Source organism: Mesoplodon bidens (assembly GCF_964165515.1).
Source record: "Mesoplodon bidens genome assembly, chromosome: 15".
In the NCBI taxonomy this organism is placed as follows: domain Eukaryota; kingdom Metazoa; phylum Chordata; class Mammalia; order Artiodactyla; family Ziphiidae; genus Mesoplodon; species Mesoplodon bidens.
In genome coordinates, this window is record NC_138171.1 from 57,503,073 (window position 1) to 57,522,777 (window position 19,705).

Sequence of the window (19,705 nt, forward strand, 5' to 3'; positions counted from 1 at the left end):
TTCATCTGCCAGCCCCTCTACTGTTGTTTTAATTTTTAGCTAGCTTATATTCCCAAGAGCTCATTTTTTGTTCCTGAAAGTTCTTTTCTTAGAGTGTCCTGCTCCATGAATGCATTGTCTTCTCTTCTCTGAGAGCATAAATTATAGAATTGGGGGGCTTTGGTCTGTTCTCCCTGAGTTTCTTTTTTCTTTTTATTTCTGAAGTTCCTGTTAGTGGCTTTTCCCACATGCCAGGCAAGACTTGGATATGTGCTTTTGTTTAAGAGTTGGTCACTTGGAACTTGTTTGGAAGGGTGCTCTATGTGCGTGGGGGTGGTGCTCTTTTTTAAAAAAATTATTTTATTGAAGTGTAGTTGATTTACAATGTTGTGTTAATTTCTGCTGTACAGCAAAGTGACTCAGTTATACATATATATGCATTTTTTTCGTATTCTTTTCCATTATGGTTTATCACAGGATATTGAATATAGTTCCCTGTGCTATACAGTAGGACCTTGTTGTTTATCCATCCTATGTATAATAGTTTGCATCTGCTAATCCCAACTCCCAATCCATACCTCCCTCACCTCACATTATGCAAAATGTCAACTTTTTGATGATGATGATGATTGGTCTTTACTCTTCTGAATGGGTGCTTCCTCTATCCCAAGACCCAGTGATCAGTACTGTTGTGCCCATTTTACAGATGGTGGAAGCACGGGTTCGAAGAGGTCACACAGCTTGGAAGAGTAAAGGCCATGTTCTTGATCACCACACCCCAGTGTCCCCTCTCCAACTGTCCCAGCATTTCTTTTGTCTAATATGTCATCATGAAAAAATTTCAAACATACAGAAAAGTGCAAAGAGTTGTGCAGTGAACACCAACATACTCTCAACCTAGATTCTACCATTAACATTTTACTCCACCTGCCTTCTTACACATCTGCCCACTTATCCATCCATCTTATTTGTTGGTGCAGGTCAAATTAAGTTGTAAACTTCAGTACAGTTTCACCCCTACACATGTCAGTATTATATCATTAGCTAGAGCGAATTGCACACATCTCCAGGGTACCATTTGATGAGTTTCGACAGGTGCACAGACCCGTGAAACCCAAGCGCCTGCCAAAATTCAGAATGTTACCATCATTCCAGAAAGTTCCCTTATGCTCCGTCCCAGTCATTCCAAGTTTTGAGATACGCCCATAGTGACCGTGATGAGACAATGGGAGCCTCTAGCTCGCTGCCTGCGCTCCCTTCTTCAAAAGCTCCCTACTTGCCAGGGGTACCAGTTTCTTCCTCTCTGCCTCTCTCAGGAGCCTTGAACCTGGATAGTCCATGGCTGATGGTCTCTGCGGCTCACAGGCTGTACTGGCCCCACCGAGCCACGTTCCAGGCTGTTTTGGAGCTGACGCTGGGCAAGGCCTGGACCCTCAAGAATCTGGTGATGAACATGGCCTGCAAGAGCCAGGGCCTCCGCAGAGAGGGCAAGATCCACGTCTACACCCCAGCTACCACCTACCTCCGGGTGCGCATGCTCGGCCACACCACCTGCCCCTCACTCCCGCCCCCGCAGACAGGGAGCCTGATTTCCTGCAGTTTAGATCTTCTGTGCAGAGGGTCAAAACCGAGGTCCTGGGTCGATAACAGGTGGCAAATGTGTGAAGTCTGGCTCACACACTGTTAACATTCTTCAGAATTTGTTGCCAAGTGAGTTTGGGAGAGGGAAACAAAATAAATCTCAATTTCCCATATTCTTGCTTAGCAGCTGATAAAGTAAAATATTAAAGTAGTTTGAACTGGTACCTCGGAAACAAGTAGACATCAGTCGGGCTTTTGCCTAAATCCAGAATGGAAACTTCAAGGATGTAGGTCAGTTTCCCACCACCTGCTCAGTGTAGGTCTGCTTCTTTGCACACATTTGATCATTTGACCGTAGAAGCATAACAGGGTTTGGAAGAAAACAAACCAGAGAAGGACTTCCCTGGTGTCACACGTGGGAACCTGGCACATCAAGCCTCTCCCTGTGTTGGGATGATGAGCGGACACAGGGTGTGGTCCAGGCCTGACGTGGGCCCAGAAGGAGGCAGCTCGGTGGGCGTGCTAGGGGACAGCTCAGTCCCCTCTGAGGCAGGGTCCAGGCGGCACCAGGGTGGAGTCAGAAGGAGCAGGTGACTCCTGGCAAGCTTAGGGACCCTGAGGAGGCCACTGTGTGACAGATAGACCCAGGACAGGATACAGGGTGGGGTTGACCAGCCCGTTCCTTCAGATGACCCAGCCCAGGGAGGGGCGGATGGTGGCCTGGTGGTTTGAAGGTGTAGCCGACGGATTTGCTGACGGATTTGCTGATGGATTGGTTGGGGGAGGGGGTGAAGAAAAGGCAAGTAACCCCAAGTTTTTGGTTCAAGCAGCTGGGTGGAAGCAGGTGCCATTTGCTGAGATGGGGAAGCCAGCAGTGAAGGGCCTGCAGGTTCTGGGGGTGACCTGAGGTCGGTGACATAGCGGGTAAGGTCTTGGGGAGTTCTAGTATTTGTCAGGAGGTTCAGTAATTCCCAAAGCCCATCTTGGCCCTGTCACCTCTCCTCGTGAGTCCCCCGAGGGAGCTGCGTGAACAAGGGACAGAGGCCAGCCGGGCATGAGGCACCTTGATGTTCCTAGTAGGGCTTGTGCCGAGGGCGGTGTGCTGGGGTACCCAGCCCAGCACAGGGCTGAAGTGCTGTGCCTCCCCCAGCCCCAGTGCAAGCCAAAGTAATACCCAGCTCCTCCCAGGGCTCTGGACACCATGACGATGATGCAGGGACAGAGGCCACCTGCAGGCGTGTGCCCTTCAAGACACAGAGACCCTGCCTGCTAATAACAGTGGCTCAGTGGATCCTATTCCCTCCTTGAGCTGAAGGGGAGAGAGGGGAAGGGGTGGTCTTCTCTGATAACTCAGATTCTCTCTCTGTTCAGGGCTGAGAGAGAGAGAGAGAGGTTTTTCCTCTTTCCTCATGACCCTGTACGGAACAACCAATTCTGCTTGGACCCATCGGGAAAGGCCTAGCAGAGATGGCATTGGAGGGGTTTTGAAGGATGAGCGGGAGTTCACCAAGTGGGACTGGGGACAAAGGGCATCCCAGGAGGAGGAAATAGGATGGTGCAAAGGCACTGGTCAGCCTCTTCACCCTCACTGCAGGTTTCCACAGCGACAGCCGTGGCACAGAGCATCTTTCGCAGCTGGAGTGAAGTAGAATCAGCCTGGAGTGCAGCAATGCAGGGTGAGATCCATGCCGAGAACAGCCTGGACCGTAAGATCCTTCACGGCTGGTTGAAGGGCCCCCAGCAGGAGTTGAATTTAACGGCAGCCTACAGGCATACAGAGCAGGTAAGGGGTCCAGGCGGCCCGTGCTGGAGGCTCTGCCATCGAGAGACCCCAGATCCATCACCTGGGATGGGAAAGGGCTACTAGCTTGGCCTATGACCTTGGGCCTCCCTGAGCCTCAGTTTCTTCATCTGTAAAATGGACCCCAGCCATATTAGCACAGACCCCAGAGCAAAGGTCAGCCACCTGGAGCTGGAAGCCCAAGTCCTTCATTCCTGCTGGGCACCTGGGGAGGTCTGGCCATGGCAGTGTCCCTGTGCCTCCTCGTGGTCTGATGAGGTGGAGGCAGCAGCCCTTCTCGGCTGGTCATTCCCGGGGTGATGAGCGGGCAGTGCGAGCTGCCCCTCGCGACCCCCAGGGCAGGGTGTTTAGCAGCTTGGATCCTGCGGGCATCGCTCTGCATCAGCCTGGTCCTCGTTGCAGCCATGGAAGAGCCACGTGTTGCTGACGGCTCTGGGGGCCAGTGCCGGGGGCCAGCCTCAGGGCCTGCAGCTGGAGGGCGAACTGGAGGAGCTAATGCAAGACAGGAGGTTGTACCAGAAGCAGGGGACTTTCTTCCTTAGGTATGTTTGGCCCCTTCCCCCAGGTCGATTCCCCTGAGCTGTGGTGCCAGCCTGGTTTCCACTTCTCCAGCATGGAGGGTCACCAGGGAGCAGGGTGTGCAGTGCTGCCTGGAGGGACCCAGACAGAACCCAGAGCTCAGAGACGAGTTGCCCCTGCCCCGAAAGCCCCCATGTCCCCCACCCCCTTCCATTAGTGTGCTACGGTGGGCACAGAAATCAGTCTCATCACCCCAGCCCGAAAGCTGCTCTGGGGAACCATGTCAGTTCTTGGAGGCACAGGGGTTAAAAAGCTTGTTCTTTGTGGGGGGCGAACAGCACAGGGTTGGAGTCAACAGCCTGAAGTCCAGGCTGTGCACTGGCCAGCTGAGGGACCTTAGCCATCTACTGTCAAAACAACAGCAATAACCCAAAAGTAACAGCAACTGTCATTTGCAAAGGTCTCATTCATTTCTTTATTTCATTTATATTTATTGAGCACCTAGTATGTGCCAAGTACTTTTCTGGGCCTGTGGAGAACAGCAGAGAATAAAAAGGACAGAAATCCTTGCCCCTAGGGCGTTTGCATTCGTGGCACATACATTATCCCTAATAACCCCACTGCTGTGTGAGTTGGATATTGTTATTTTAGCCCCCACTTGACAGATGGGAAGACTGAGGTACAGAGAAGTCAATCAAGTCCTTTGCTGCCCAAGGTCACAGAGCTAGTGAAAGGCTGAGCCTGGATTCCAGCCCCAGTCTGTGTGACTCCCGGCCCCATGTGCTGCCTGGACCCTGGGTCTCTGCTGCCAAGTGGTGACCCCAGCTGTGTCCAGCTCACTGGGTTGTCGAGAGGGCACAGCGGGATGGTGAATGGGTGTTGATTGGCAAATGTAACGCACAGGGCTGATGTGTGTCCTGATGTTCTTCTCCTGTCTGTGACAAAGTCTTAACTCTGCAAGACAGTGACAGGCCCAGTCTGAGCCCCTGGGCTACAGATGTCCCCTGACCCTGCCAGCTGCTTTAATGACTTCAGCCTGTTTCCCCCTCTCCACGCCAGGCACCCTTGGACTCTGCCCATCCCGCAAAGCATCCTCCTGCAGGAGACCTTCACGGTGGACAGGCAGCACCAGCGTTACTCCCTGGAGACGAGGGTTGTTCTGGATGGCCAGGAGGAGACCCTGCAGACCGTAGTCCTGGGCTACCAGGCCGGGCACCCATACGTGAGTGGGCTCCAGGGTGCAGTGGGAAGGGGCCTGAGAGTGGGAGGGAGGGCCCCATCTGCCTCTGACCCATCTCCGTGTGTGTGTGTGTGGTTGTCCCTCCCAGGTCTGCGCGGGCCTGACCCACCCATACAACGGCAAGGCCATCCCCAGGAACTTGGAGGGGTGCGTGGTTACGTGGAACCGGCACATCGTAAGTGAAGATCCCAGAAACCTTTTCACCCCAGTGGTCCCCAGTTCAAGCTGTCATCTTCTCTCAGCTGGATGAACAAAACATCCCCCTGCCTCAGTTTTCTGTTACACTTTCTCTGCCTGATCCAACCTACTTGACATTAGTCTTCCTAGGAGTGAAACTCATTTTGCCTCTGTGTCCTTAGCAAATTATCTCACGTCTCTGGACCTCAGTTTCCTCGTCTGTACAATGGAGACAGCAACACTCTTACACAGTGGTGGTGAGGATCAAAGTGTAGTACAGCGATCTCTCTCGAGTACTTACGACATGGCCATAGGCCCTCATCCAAGTCTCCTTCCTGACCCCTCTAGGAGTAGCATCTCTGGGAGGTGACTCCATTCTCCAGCAAGCATTTATTGGCACCTACTGTGTGCTGGGCCCTGGACAAGGAAGATAGTGGTGGTTTCTCCCTTGTGGGATATCCAAAGGCCTGAGGGTGAAACCGGGCCAGCTGTTGAGCATGGAGACCTGTGCTTCTGGGACCTCACTTCCCCGCTTGTTAAAGTGGGCTGTAAGCAGCCCCCAGGTTTGGGAGCTGAAGTTCTTGGAGCTCCTGAGGGGAAACAGCAGGCAGGATGGCCACCCAGAACACCTGCAGAAATGTTTCCCAGTGATGTGTACTGTTTTCTAAACCAGACATTGCAAAATGGTGACGTGGGCCGAATCCAGCCTGCAGATGTGTTTTGTTTGGCCTGGTCAGAATTTAAATTAAAAAAATAATAAATTATCAACATTTAAAATCAGAAGACTGGGAGTAAAACCCGGATCTCTGCTTCTAATTAAAAAAAATCAGAAGATCTGACCCACCCACCAACAACAGGCTAGAACCAAGTAGATGGGGATCCTTTAATGTAGTTTAATTTGGCTGTCCATTCTTTTTAAAACCCTGTCTTTGTTTAATGACACACATTTTTCTCTTCTCTTGGACCTTTGTTTATTCTCCCTCCATCCGGGCTCTAAAATAAAGCTGTGTATTCCTTTAAAGATGTACACCAATGATAACATTCTGTGGCAAGAAATTTTTAATTTCTCAGTCAGCACAGGTGGGAAAAGGTGGCAACCTGCTACTTGTACGTTGCGTGGGCAGAAGCCAAATGGTTGTTGAGTGAATAAGTGATTAGCTATGTGTATGCGTTTCCTATTGCTACTATAACAAATTACCACAAACTTAGCGGCTTAAAACAACACAAATATATCTTACATTTCTGGAGATCTGAAATCCAAAATGGGTTTCACTTGGCTAAAATCAAGGTGTTGCCAGGATTGCATTCTTTCTAGAGGCTCCAGGGGAGAATCTGTTTCCTTGCCTTTTCTGGCTTCTAAAAGCCACCTATGTTTCTTGGTTCATGGTCCATTTTGCTAAAAGCTAGCAGAGTAGCATCTTCCACTCTGACTGTGACCCTCCTGCCTCCCTCTTATAAAAACCCTTGTGATGGGAATTCCCTAGTAGTCCAGTGGTGAAGCCTCCATGCTTCCACTGCAGGGGACACGGGTGCAATCCCTGGTCGGGGAACTAAGATCCTGCATGCCACGTGGCATGGCCAAAAAAACCCCCCAAAACAAACAAACAAAAAACCCCTTGTGATTAGCTCACTGGATAATCCAGAATAATCTCCCCATCTCAAGATCCTTAACCGCAAAGTCCCTTTTTCCCTGTAAGGTTACAAATTCACAGGTTCCAGGGTTGAGGACATGGGTATCTTTGAGAGGGCGGATATTATTCTGCCTGCCACACTGTGAGTTAAACATTCTTCCACTTAGCGTGGCTTTGGCTTTGGGGTTTCAGGCTACAACTACAACTAGTGATTCTGCGTGCTTCTAGATATTTATTGAGCACCTACTATGTGCCAGGTCCTGGGCTAAGTGTTAGGAATATAGCAGTGAGTAGAACAGACTAATACCAGGGCACTCCCTGTGAATGAGACACAGGCCCTCAAGCCCACCCCACTGCTCCTACCTGTGGGCTCTGGAGTTTACCATACCTGTTCAAAGACTCCATGTGTACCTGCCCTGCACTTTCTCTCCTGTGAGCAGGACAGTGTAGACTGTGCTTTCAGCCATCAATCTTGGGAACCACTTTAACTGCTGGGTTCCAAGGGTGGCCTCTGCAGGCACTCAGCGATGGGAAGTCCCCTCTCTCAGGGCTCTTGGATCTTGTACACCCAGGCTAAGAACAAGGACGTCGAGGTCACTCTGAAAGTCAACCAGAAAGTCTTGCTGCACTTAAAGGGTCTGCACCATGACCGATCTCGGCGTGGGGAAGTCTGGCACAGCCTGGCCCTGGATGTGGCTCACTCCTCCCAGGTACCCATCCCCGCATTGGGCAAATGCTGGTTGGTGGCCTCCAGGCAGAACTTGACTGTTGGTGAGAGTAAAGGGTACTGTCTGTTCCTTCCTAGCTGAGGTTCCCCCAGGCCCTGAGTTTGGATGGGGACATTGTCTTCAGGCGGAGTCACCAGGGAGCATTTGACTGCGGTGTGGATGCACGGGCTGCCGTCAACCACAATGTCATGTCCCAGGTCAGAAGACTGAGTTCTGCCTCCTTGCTGAGGGAGGAGGGGATTTAATGTTAGCGAGCAGGTGTCCTGTATGGGACAGCACAGGAGGTGGCAGGGTGGCCCTGGCAAACTGACAACACAGCCCTTATTTTGGCAGTGTGCATGTGATGAATCAGGATGCACTATTGCAATAAAAGTTTGCTTTACTGTGAAAGTTTATTCCCCAGTCACGTCACAGTTCAGTGTGGCTCTGCTCCCCAGTCAATCAGGGACCCAGGCTCCCTCCACCCTGTGGCTCTGCCCAGCTGGTGGATGGTGAGAAAGAGGGTGAGAATTATGCAGGAGGTTTTCATTGGCCAGGCCCATACGTAGTCCATGCCGCTCCTGCCCACAGTCCATTGGCCAGAACTCATCACATGACCCCACCCAGCTGCAAGGGGGGCTGGGAAATGTAGTTTTAGCCATGTGTCCTGGAGGGAAAGGAAATACATTTTGGTAAATATATAGCAGCCACTGTAGGTATATTCATTAATTCACCATATACAGATGGTGTCTTTGCTGTGTGCCAGGCTCTGTGTGATGTACCAGGGCTGCACAGATGACTGTGTTTCTATTCCCATCTCCAAGGAACTTTCAAGTTCAAATCCCAGCTCCACTGCTGACTTGCTGTGTCACCTTGGGTAAATTACTTAACCCCTCTGAGCATCAGTTTTTCCAGCTGTAAAATGGGAATAGTAATACCAGCATATGAGAGCAGGGGTGATGATTAAATAAGATGATAATTGTAAAAACATCTTCCCAGTGCCTAGTTCATGGCCAGGGTCAAATAAATGGCAGCCGTGGATATGGGAGGCACGAGCAGGCACCATGGCAGGGGAAGGAGGGGGTGCAGGGTCCCAGAGCTGTCCTCCCAGCCCCGTGTCTTGGGCCTCACTTCTCAAGCTTCTGAGTAATGCAGGCTCAGTGAGATTTAGGCTGAGAACCATCCAGGGAGGGTGGTGGCTTCTGGCATCTGCCGTGGGGCCCGGGTTTGGGGCAGACTCTGGGATGACCTGTCCCTCCTCCATGCCAGCCAGCCACCTTCTGGGATTCTGCATCTCATTCTTCTGCTCCCTCTGACCCTGCTTCTCCAACTCCCCCTCCCAACAGGTCTCAGTCCAGCTGAACGGGTCTGACTCCCACTTGGTGTTTTCCCTCCAGCTCAGACATCCCCACAGACCAACATTTCCTCCAGACTTACAGGTATGGATGGTGGTCCCTTTGGGATGACCTCAACTACCTGCCAAGTGTTGTCTCCAAGCAGCCAGCTTGCTGGGAGATGGGGCGGAAGGAAAGGAATGGAGACGCCGGGGAGGGAGCAGAGGGAGGGCCACGTGACGATGTTAAGCTTCGCCGGACAGCCCCTCCGGAATCAAGAACAGATGGCAGGGAGGGTTCCAAGTCCATCATTTGGAAGTGATTGTCCAGGCAAGAAGGGTTTTCAGTTCCCTGGCAGGGGCTGTGTGTGTGTGTGTGTGTGTGTGTGTGTAAGGATCACGTTTCACCCTTGAAAATGGAGAGAAGCAGAATTGTCCTCAAACCCTGTCCTGTCCTGTCGCTGGATTTGGGAGAAGCTGTATGATCCTTCAGAATGGCTTTTTCAACCCCAGAGTATTTTGCCCAGTGTGGGGTAGAAACACTGAAGGGTTTCACTCTACAAGGAAAGGAAGGAGCAGAGAGGAGACCAGGTGGGAAGGGTGTGCTCTGCTCTCCCAGGGCTGGCTCCTTGGAAAGCCCCCCGTGTCGGCGGCTTCCCTAAGGAAGCCGCGTGTGCTGTGTACGCAGGAATTAGGCCGTGGGCTGGGGAGATGGAGGTGTGGATGGGTAATCCCAACAGGGATGAGCACTGGAATTCGATAGCAATTTTTAAATGCCTGCTGTGCCTGTGGGTTTTGAAAACTTGAGTGGAGCCTGAGAAGGGCTCTGAATTATGGAAACTGTTCATTCTCAGAGGCACGTTTTTTCACATGTCGGCATCTGTGAAGTCAGATGTGTCTTCAAATCCACGCTGGTTCGTTGTTTCATTAGCAGCCTTTTCACTTTCAAGGAGATACATAAAATCATGGAGGGCTTCCCTGGTGGCGCAGTGGTTGAGAGTCCGCCTGCCGATGCAGGGGACACGGGTTCGTGCCCCGGTCCGGGAGGATCCCACATGCCGCTGAGCGGCTGGGCCCGTGAGCCATGGCCGCTGAGCCTGCACGTCCGGAGCCTGTGCTCCGTGGCGGGAGAGGCCACAACAGTGAGAGCCCCGCGTACCACACACACACACACACAAAAATCATGGCACGTCTGAGGGCAGCTGGCATCTAGGATTTGAAACCGTGCCGTCGCTGTCATCCGTTGTAACGGGAGCTGATGTCCGTTGAGTGTTCACTGTGTGCCAGGCTCTGTTCTAAACCCTTTATGTGGATCATCTCACGGCTGCCTTGTGGTGCTGTTGTCTCGGCATTCTGCAGATGAGACTCTGAGACAGAGAGAGGTGACGTGACCTGTACGAGGTCATGGAGCGCATAAGTGCAGGATCTTGCCTGGGGACCCAGGCAGTCTGGCTGCAGAGCCCATGCAGCCTCTGGCACTCAAGGCAGGTGGTGGGTGGGTGGTCCTGCTGGAAGCTTGGATGCTGGGTCACCTAATGGGTTTGTACTTTATTATTACTTTTTTTTTTTTTTTTTTTGGCGGTACGCGGGCCTCTCACTGCTGTGGCCTCTCCCGTTGCGGAGCACAGGCTCCGGACGCGCAGGGTCAGTGGCCATGGCTCACGGGCCCAGCCTCTCCGCTGTGGGCATGTGGGATCTTCCCGGACCCGTGTCCCCTGCATCGGCGGGCGGACTCTCAACCACTGCACCACCAGGGAAGCCCTATTATTACTTTTTAAAGCAGCAGAATCCTTTGCTCACATTATCTCTGTGATTGAATGGGGGCTGGGGATGGGGGCAGGAGCCTGGCCTTCTCAACCCCATCCTCCCTCTTGAAAGCCCTCCGTGGTATCTTTCCACTGGTGTTTCACAACCTAATTTTCATGATTGCCTCCCTGCCCAAGGAGACTTTTTAGACATTTTTTCCCTCTAACCGTCCCTTTTATGAAAATTTAAGTCCACAGATGTCCTGTATTTCTGTTATGTGCTGATGCATACCTATGCCTTATGTAAGACGTTGTTTTCTTTAACCTACCTGCTAAGAACCAATTATGCATTTGGGACGCTATTGCCCCTGTTGAGAACCGCACACTCTGTAGGACCCCTCAGGCTCACAGAAGCCAATCAGAGAAAGAACGGTGTACCCCGGACCTTTCCAACCCAAACTGCATGTTAGAATCACCTGGGGAGCTTCTAGAACATGCCTACCTGGACCCCAGCCTGGAGATGCTGAGTTGATTAGTCAAGGGGTCACAGGCACACTTTTAAAAAAATTAATAAACTTCATTTTTTAGAGCAGTTTTACGTTTACAGAAAAATTGAGCAGAAAGTACAGAGAGTTCCCATATACCTCCTTTCCCCACAATACAGTTTCCCCTCTTATTAACATCTTGCCTTAGTGCGGTACACTTGTTAAAATTGATGGACCAGTGTTAATTTATTATTAACTAAAGTCTATAGTTCATGTTTAGGGTTCTCACTCTTTGTGTCGTACGTTCTGTGGATTTTGCCAAATGCATAACGTCGTATATCAGCCTTTACGGTATCATACAGAGTAATTTCACTGCCCTAAAATTCCTTCTCAATCCACTGATTCCTCCCTCCCTCTCTCTTTTTTTATTTTTTATTTATTTTTATTTTTTGCGGTACGCGGGCCTCTCACTGTTGTAGCCTTTCCCGTTGTGGAGCATAGGCTCCGGACGCGCAGGCTCAGCGGCCATGGCTCACGGGCCCAGCCGCTACAAGGCATGTGGGATCTTCCCGGACCGGGGCACGAACCCGTGTCCTCTGCATCAGCAGGCGGACTCTCAACCACTGCGCCTCCAGGGAAGCCCCCTCCCTCTCTCAACCTCTGGCTGCCACTGAGCCATTTTCTGTCTTCCTGGTTTTACCTTTTCCCTGAACGTCACATAGTTGGACTCATTCAGTATGTAGCCTTGAAATAAAAGATTGGCTTCTTTCGTTTAGAACATGCAGTTACATTTCCTTCATGTCTTTTCATGGCTTGATAGCTCATTTCTCTTTATCACTGAATAATATTGCATTGCATGGATCTACAGTTTATCAATTCAAATATGGAGAGACCACGCATACTTATAAAAGCTTCCCACGTGATTGTAATGTGCAGACCGGTCTAGGCCAGTTTCTACCCCATAGATGGGGAAACTGAGGCCCAGATCAGGAGAGGGGCTTCAGGTCCTGCAGAGCTGGTGGAGGAGTGGGCCTCGCTGCTCCCACCCCCACTCCTCCCCGTCCCCCGACCATTGCCCTGGTCAAGCCTTTGCTCCAGCCTAACCCCAGGTGTGGCCCTCGCCTTATGCACTGGGCACTCTCCCCTTTGACCTCCAGAGCATCTAGGGGTCCTCTGGGCCCCAGAACACACTGTTAGGAGCATCCTTTTCTGTAACTGAGCTGCACAGGGTCCTCTGCTTTCCCCAGCAGCCCCCTTTCAGGCACAAGCATGAGTTTTAGAGCCAGACAGGCCCAGGTTGAATATGTGACCCTCTCAGCCTCAGTTTCCCCATTTGTAAGAAAGTAATCCCACTTCATATGTTGTGGAAAGGACAAGATGAGACTCTGTTCCTGGGCCAGGAGCTGGGGTCAGGGAAGGCTGTCCCCCATTCTTCTCTCTGTCTCATTTCTCTTCCCGAGTATTTGCAGTCTGCTGCATTTGATGATGCTCAGAGCTGGAGTGGCTCAGGAAGACTTCCTGGAAGAAGGGGCCCTCCTGCATTCCCAGCTCCCACAGACCCTTCCTGTCCCCCCTCCACTTCTGAGCTCTCTCCTGCCTCCCTGCAGGTGCAGGCAGCTGCTGGGCGCTACAAAGAGCGCAACCTCAACGGCTCCCTGTCTGTGCACGTGTCTGGTGAGGTGCTCGTTCTGCTGGAGGCCACTGCCAGCCTGGATACCTGGAGGAGCAGCTGGGGCTGGGACATGAACGTCCTCCTCCGCCAGGAGGTCCTCAGAGCCCCCAGAGCTGTTCAGCTGCAGCTGTCCGGCAAGGTCGTCCCAGACAGGTACCCATCCCCAAGTGGCCTGTGAGGGGTGAGGGGGCCTCCGAGGTCAAAGGCCTGGCGTCCTGGGAGATGGAAAATCATCATCCAGAGGTGCCTCTGGAACCATGCCTGAATTACCCCCGTTTGTGCCATTCTTAATTTTTAAGGCTTTGAGGGAATGGAAGGGAGGAGGCATTCAATTTTCCACTTTGATCTGTTTTCTTTTTTAGTTACAACAGCATTCATTTTAGATGACTTGAAAGATTATAATAATGAATAAGGAGTAAACCAAAAATCACTAGAGGCAGTCATGGGGAATATGTTGGTGTATTTCCCTCCAGTTTGTCATCTCTGACTATATTTTCACATAATGACATGTTCACTGTGATATGGCCTGGGATAGGGAGCCAACCTGGGTTCAAATCCCAGCACTGCCATTGCTGCCTCAGGAACCTTGGGTGAGACACTGTGCCCTTCTGTGCCTCAGTTTCTCAACCTGCTTCTTAGGGTTGTCCTAGAATTAACTGGACAGCACGTGTGAATTCCAAACCAGCTTCTGGCCAGTGAGAACGTTCACTTCCAGCTGCCGTAGAGCTGCTCCTTTGAGTACAGCACGTTCTGGCACATATTAGGTCTCTGTTAAATGTTAGTTTCCTTTTTCCTCTGCAGTCCTAGCTTTGGCAGCTTTTTTTGACTTCAAGGAGATTTAAGGCTTTGGACATGGTCCTAGATAACCCTGTCCCCGGAATTACCATCTACGGCTGTCTGTCCGCCTGTCTATTCATCCATCTGCGCATCCTTATTCCCAATCTAAAAAGGGTTTGAGGCAGATTATGAAAATATATATTGTTCTAGGTCAAGAATTAGCAAACTTTCAGGAAAGGGCCAGATGGTAAATACTTTTGGACCTGTGGGCCATGTGGTCTCTATTGCAAGTACTCGTAGATGACATGTAAATGAATGGGTGTGGCCGAGTTCCAATAAAACTTTATTTACTAAACAGGGTGGGCTGGTTTTGGCCCACAGGTGCATAGCTTGCCAACTCTTGTTCTGGGTTTTAAAAAAATACATAAGGAAATTAGGGTGAAGGGAAGGAAAAATGGGAAAAATGGGAAGGTGCTCAAAGTGGCATTGGTAAACAAAATGCATGTCATTTTCTAGAGTGGAGCTGAAGATTTGGCTCTGGGCTTCCTAGTAGCCAGTGCAAAAAAGAAACCAACCAATGGCATTATTTGCAAACAGTGCCCTTCCTTATGGGAAAACACACACCCCCTCACATACCTGTGTGAATGTTCACCAAGGAAAGCATGGCTGATCTTGTTCCTGGTCTTGGTACTTGAGGGAAGTATCTCTTATGGTGTCCTATCAATAACATACCACAGGGATGATAGGGACCAGGTTCCCTGCTCCAGTTCTCCAGGAAGTTTAACAGCAGGCTTCCTGGGGCTGTTTTTTCCCTTGTCCCTCACCATAATAACATACATGGATAACTCATTAGCAATGTCAGCTCATCAACATCAGTAGTTCCATTTTTGCCTCCACTTTACAGAAGACGAGCCTGAGGTTCCGGGAGGTCATGTCCTTGTGCAGGGCCACACAGTGAGTGAGCAGCAGCACCGGGATTCGAATTCATGTTTGACTGACTTCAAGGCCCATGATCTTAACCCCCTATTACCCTGTATCCCTGTGGGCTGAGGGCCAGTAAGGCAGTCCCTTGATGGGTCTGGACAGTGGGGTTCAGGAATGCACCTCTTATGGGCTGGCCTGCTTATTTGAAGAGGAAAAATACCATTTGCCTGCAGGGATAGATGCCAATGTTTTCTATGCCCCCATCACTTTCCTTCCTAGGATTTGGCTGTTTTCCAAGGCACTGCTAGACCAGAACACAGTGCAGCTTTTTCTCAAGGCATCTGAAGAGCAGAGGGGAGGCCAGGTCCTGACCCTGCAGAGCCAAGCCCAGCACACCTGGGCAGCCATGCCCTGTCTTCTGACCCTCACAGGTGTGCTGAAGCAGAAGGAGACACTCACAGAAGGTGAGAGCCTGGGGAACGCCACGGGGCAGGGACAGTGGGGATCTGGCAAACACTTTCTGTGGGTCCACGGCGTAGGTGAAATCCTACACATTTTCAAGTCCACTGATGCTCTGTTCCAGTGTCTGACACACTGGCGAAACCCCTGTCAGAAATTAATACCCGTTCAGACAGAGTGAATCTTCTGCTGTCTAAATACTAAACAGGCTTCCTTGTGCAGGACTTGTCAGAGCCTTAACATGCTAGTGGACATTGGAAATATCCAGGTAGGAGAGTTGGGTGCAGTGTTCCCCAAACAAATTTTTTCTAACACTTTTTTTCCTCCCAGTTGTATTGAGATGTAATTGACAAGAAGCACTGTATAAGTTTTGTGTACCACATAATGATTTGACTTACATACATCAGGAAATGATTACCACAGTAAGTTTAGTGAACATCCATCATCTCACATAGACACAAAATTAAAAAAACAGAAAGAAACTTTTTTCTTATGGTAAGAACTCTTAGGATTTATCCTCTTAACAACTCTCATATATAACAGAGCAGTGTTAATTATATTTATCATGTTGTACATTGTATTCCTAGTACTTATTTATCTTATAACTGGAAGTTTGTACCTTTAAAAAAATTTTTTTTGAAGTATAGTTGATTTACAATGTTGTGATAATTACTGATGTACCGCAAAGTGATTCAGTTATACATATATACACAATCTTTTTAAAAATATTCTTTTCCATTATGGTTTGTCATAGGATATTGAATATAGTTCTCTGTGCTATACAGTAGGACCTTGTTGTTTATCCATTCTGTATATAAAAGCATCTGCTAACCCCAACCTCCCACTCCATCCCTCTCTCAACCCCCTCCCCCTTGGCAACCACCAATCTGTTCTCTATATCCATGATTCTGTTTCTGTTTCAAAGATAGATTCATTTGTGTCATCTTTTAGATTCCACATATAAGTGATATCATATGGTATTTGTCTTTCTCTTTCTGACTTTCTTCACTTAGCATGATAATCTCTAGTTGCATCCATGTTGCTGAAAATGGCATTATTTCGTTCTTTTTTTATGGCTGAGTAGTATCCCATTGTATTTATGTACCACATCTTCTTTACCCATTCATCTGTCGATGGACATTTAGGTTGTTTCCATGTCTCAGCTATTGTGAATAGTGCTGCTATGGACATAGGGGTGCATGTATCTTTCTGAATTAGAGTTATATCCAGATATATGCCCAGCAGTGGGATTGCTGGATCATATGGTAATTCTATTTTTAGTTTTTTGAAGAACCTCCATACTGTATTCCACAGCAGCTGCACCAACTTACATTCCCACCAAGAAGTTTGTACATTTTGATTGCCTTCATCCAATCCTCCCCATCCCCCACCTCTGGTAACCACAAATCTGATCTTTTTTTAAAAAATTGAAGTAGAGTTGATGTACAGTATTTTATAAGTTACAGGTGTACAATACAGTGATTCACAATTTTTAAAGGTTATACTCCATTTAAAGTTATTATAAAATATTGGCTATATTCCCTGTGTTGTACAATATATTCTTGTAGCTTTTTTATTTTATACATAATGGTTTATACCTCTTAATCCCCTACCCCATTCTTGCCCATCCCCCCTCCTTCTCCCCACTGGTAACCACCAGTTTGTTCTCTATATCTGTGAGTCTGTTTCTTTTTTGTTATATTCACTAGTTTGTTTAATTTTTAGCTTCCACGTGTAGGTGATATCATACAGTATTTGTCTTTCTCTGTCTGACTTATTTCACTTAGCATAATACCCTCCAAGTCTATCCATGTTGCTGGAAATTGCAAAATTTCATTATTTTTTTATGGCTGGGTAGTGTTCCACTGTATATATATACCACATCTTCTTTATTCATTCATCTGTTGATGGATGAATTGCTTCCATATCCTGGCCACTGTAAATAGCGCTGCTATGATCATTGAGGTGCATGTATCTTTTCGAATTAGTGTTTTCATTTTTTTGGATATATACCCAGGAGTGGAATTGCTGGGTCATATTGTCATTCTATTTTTAGTTTTTTGAGAAACCTTCATACTGTTTTCCATAGTGGCTGCACCAATTTACATTCCCACCAACAATGTACGAGGGTTCCCTTTTCTCCATGTCCTCGCCAACATTTGTTATTTGTTCTTTTTGATGATAGCCATTCTGACAGATGCAAGGTGATATCCATTGTGGTTTTAATTTGCATTTCCCTGATGGTTAATGATGTTGAGCATCTTTTTCATGTGCCTATTGGCCATCTGCGTGTCCTCTTTGGAAAAATGTCTGTCCATTTTTTTTTTTTTTTTTTTTTTTTTTTTTTTTTTTTGTGGTATGTGGGCCTCACGCTGTTGTGGCCTCTCCCGTTGCAGAGCACAGGCTCTGGACGCGCAGGCTCAACGGCCATGGCTCACGGGCCCAGCTGCTCCGCGGCATGTGGGATCTTCCCGGACTGGGGCACGAACCCGTGTCCCCTGCATCGGCAGGCGGGCTCTCAACCACTGCGCCACCAGGGAAGCCCTGTCTGTCCATTTTTTACTCGGATTGTTTGTGGGTTTTGGGTTTTTTTTTTTGATGTTGAGTTATGTGAGCTACTTATATGTTTTGGATATTAACCCCTTATCAGTCGTATCATTTGCAAACATTTTCTCCCATTCAGTAGGTTGTCTTTTTGTTTTGTCGATGGTTTCATTTGCTGTGCAAAAGCTTTTAAGTTTAATTAGGTCCCATTTGTTTATTTTTGCTTTTATTTCCTTTGCTTTAGGAGACAGATCCAAAGAAATATTGCTATTGATACAATTTATGTCAGAGTGTTCCGCCTATGTTTTCCTCTAGGGGTTTTATGGTTTCTGGTCTTACATTTAGTTCTTTAATGCATTTTGAGTTTATTTTTGTATATGGTGTTAGAGAATGTTCTAATTTCATTCCTCTACATGTAGCTGTCCAGTTTTTCCAGCACCATTTATTGAAGAGTAATCTCTTTTTCTATGAGTTTTTTGTTTTTTTGTTTTTTTGTTTTTTTGCGGTATGCGGGCCTCTCACTGCTGTGGTCTCTCCCGCCGCGGAGCACAGGCTCTGGACACGCAGGCCCAGCGGCCATGGCTAACGGGCCCAGCCGCTCCGCGGCATGTGGGATCTTCCCGGACCGGGGCATGAACCCGTGTCCCCTGCATTGGCAGGCGGACTCTCAACCACTGCACCACCAGGGAAGCCCTATGAGTTTGTTTTTGAAGTATAATTTTGAAGTATAATTGAAGTACAACACTATGTTAATTCCTGTTACACAACATAGTGACTCAATATTTCTGTGTTTCAAACTGATCACGATAAGTCTAATTATGATATGTCACCATACAAAGATATTGCACAGTTATTGACTCTGTTCCCCACACTGTACATTTTTTTTTTTTTTTTTTTTTTGCGGTATGTGGGCCTCTCACTGTTGTGGCCTCTCCCGTTGTGGAGCACAGTCTCCGGACGCGCAGGCTCAGCGGCCATGGCTCACGGACCCAGCCACTCCGTGACATGTGAGATCCTCCCGGACCGGGGCACGAACCTGTGTCCCCTGCATCAGCAGGCAGACGCTCAACCACTGCGCCACCAGGGAAGCCCCACACTGTACATTTTATACCCATGACTCATTTATCTCGCAGCTGGAAGTCTGTGCCTCTTAATCTCCCTCACCTATTTCTCTCTTCCTCCCCCCCACCTCCCCTCTGGCAACCACCTGTTTGTTTTCTGAATCTGTGACTCAGTTTCTATTTTATGTTTGTTGGCTTATTTGTTTCTTTTTTTAAGATTCAACATATAAGTAAAATCATACAGTTTTTGTCCTTCTCTGTCTGACTTATTCCACTTAGCATAATACCCTCTAGGACCATCCATGTTGTCGGGAATGGCAAGATTTCATTCTTCTTCTGGCTGAGTAGTATTCCATTGTATATATAGAGAGAGACATACACACACACACTACATCTTCTTTATCCATTCATCTATCAATGGACAGTTAGGTTGCTTCCATATCTTGGCTATTGTAAATAATGCTGCAATGAACGTAAGGGTGCATATATCTTTTCTAGTTACTGTTTTCATTTTCTTCAGGTAAATACCCAGGAGTGGATTTGCTGGATCATATGGTAGTTCAATTTTTAACGTTTTGAGGAATTTCCATATTGTTTTTCAGAGTGGCTACATTTAATACTTTTTATGTTGACATGATTTCAGACTTACAGAAAAGTGGCAAGAATATTACAAGGAATCCCATAGGCTCTTTACCTAGCTTCACCAATTATTGACATTTATCACAATTGCTTTATCATTTTTATTCTCTCTCTTTGTCTGTTTTTCTGTCTCCCTTTATATGTGTGTGTGTGTGTGTGTAAGACATTATTATTTGCATATAAGGTTTTTTTTTGGCCAAGCCACGCAGCATGCGGCATCTTAGTTCCCCAACCAGGGATCAAACCTGCGCCTCCTGCAGTGGAAGCACAGAGTCTTAACCACTGGACCGCCAGGGAAGTCCCTAAAATTTTTTATTCTTGAACTGTATTGTACTAAGCTGCAGACATGATAGTTCTTCACCCCTAAATAGTTCAATGTTTATTTCCCAAAAATAGACATTCTCCTACATTCCACAATACAGTTCTCAAAA

The 19,705-nt window shown here is 48.4% G+C and overlaps 1 protein-coding gene across 1 annotated transcript in view; it reads left to right on the forward strand.

Annotated features, from left to right (window-relative positions):
• Positions 1–19,705, forward strand: part of LOC308628340 (uncharacterized protein) — a gene marked incomplete at its 5' end in the record, with an annotated part of 154,999 nt that overhangs the window by 80,616 nt on the left and 54,678 nt on the right. Inside the window, 10 exons of the mRNA XM_081255163.1 lie at positions 1,296–1,507; positions 3,155–3,343; positions 3,764–3,903; positions 4,940–5,102; positions 5,209–5,295; positions 7,501–7,638; positions 7,734–7,853; positions 8,982–9,074; positions 12,806–13,023; positions 14,851–15,035. Of these exons, the coding sequence (XP_081111289.1) occupies positions 1,296–1,507; positions 3,155–3,343; positions 3,764–3,903; positions 4,940–5,102; positions 5,209–5,295; positions 7,501–7,638; positions 7,734–7,853; positions 8,982–9,074; positions 12,806–13,023; positions 14,851–15,035 (1,545 nt within the window). The remainder of the gene's footprint in view (positions 1–1,295; positions 1,508–3,154; positions 3,344–3,763; positions 3,904–4,939; positions 5,103–5,208; positions 5,296–7,500; positions 7,639–7,733; positions 7,854–8,981; positions 9,075–12,805; positions 13,024–14,850; positions 15,036–19,705) is intronic.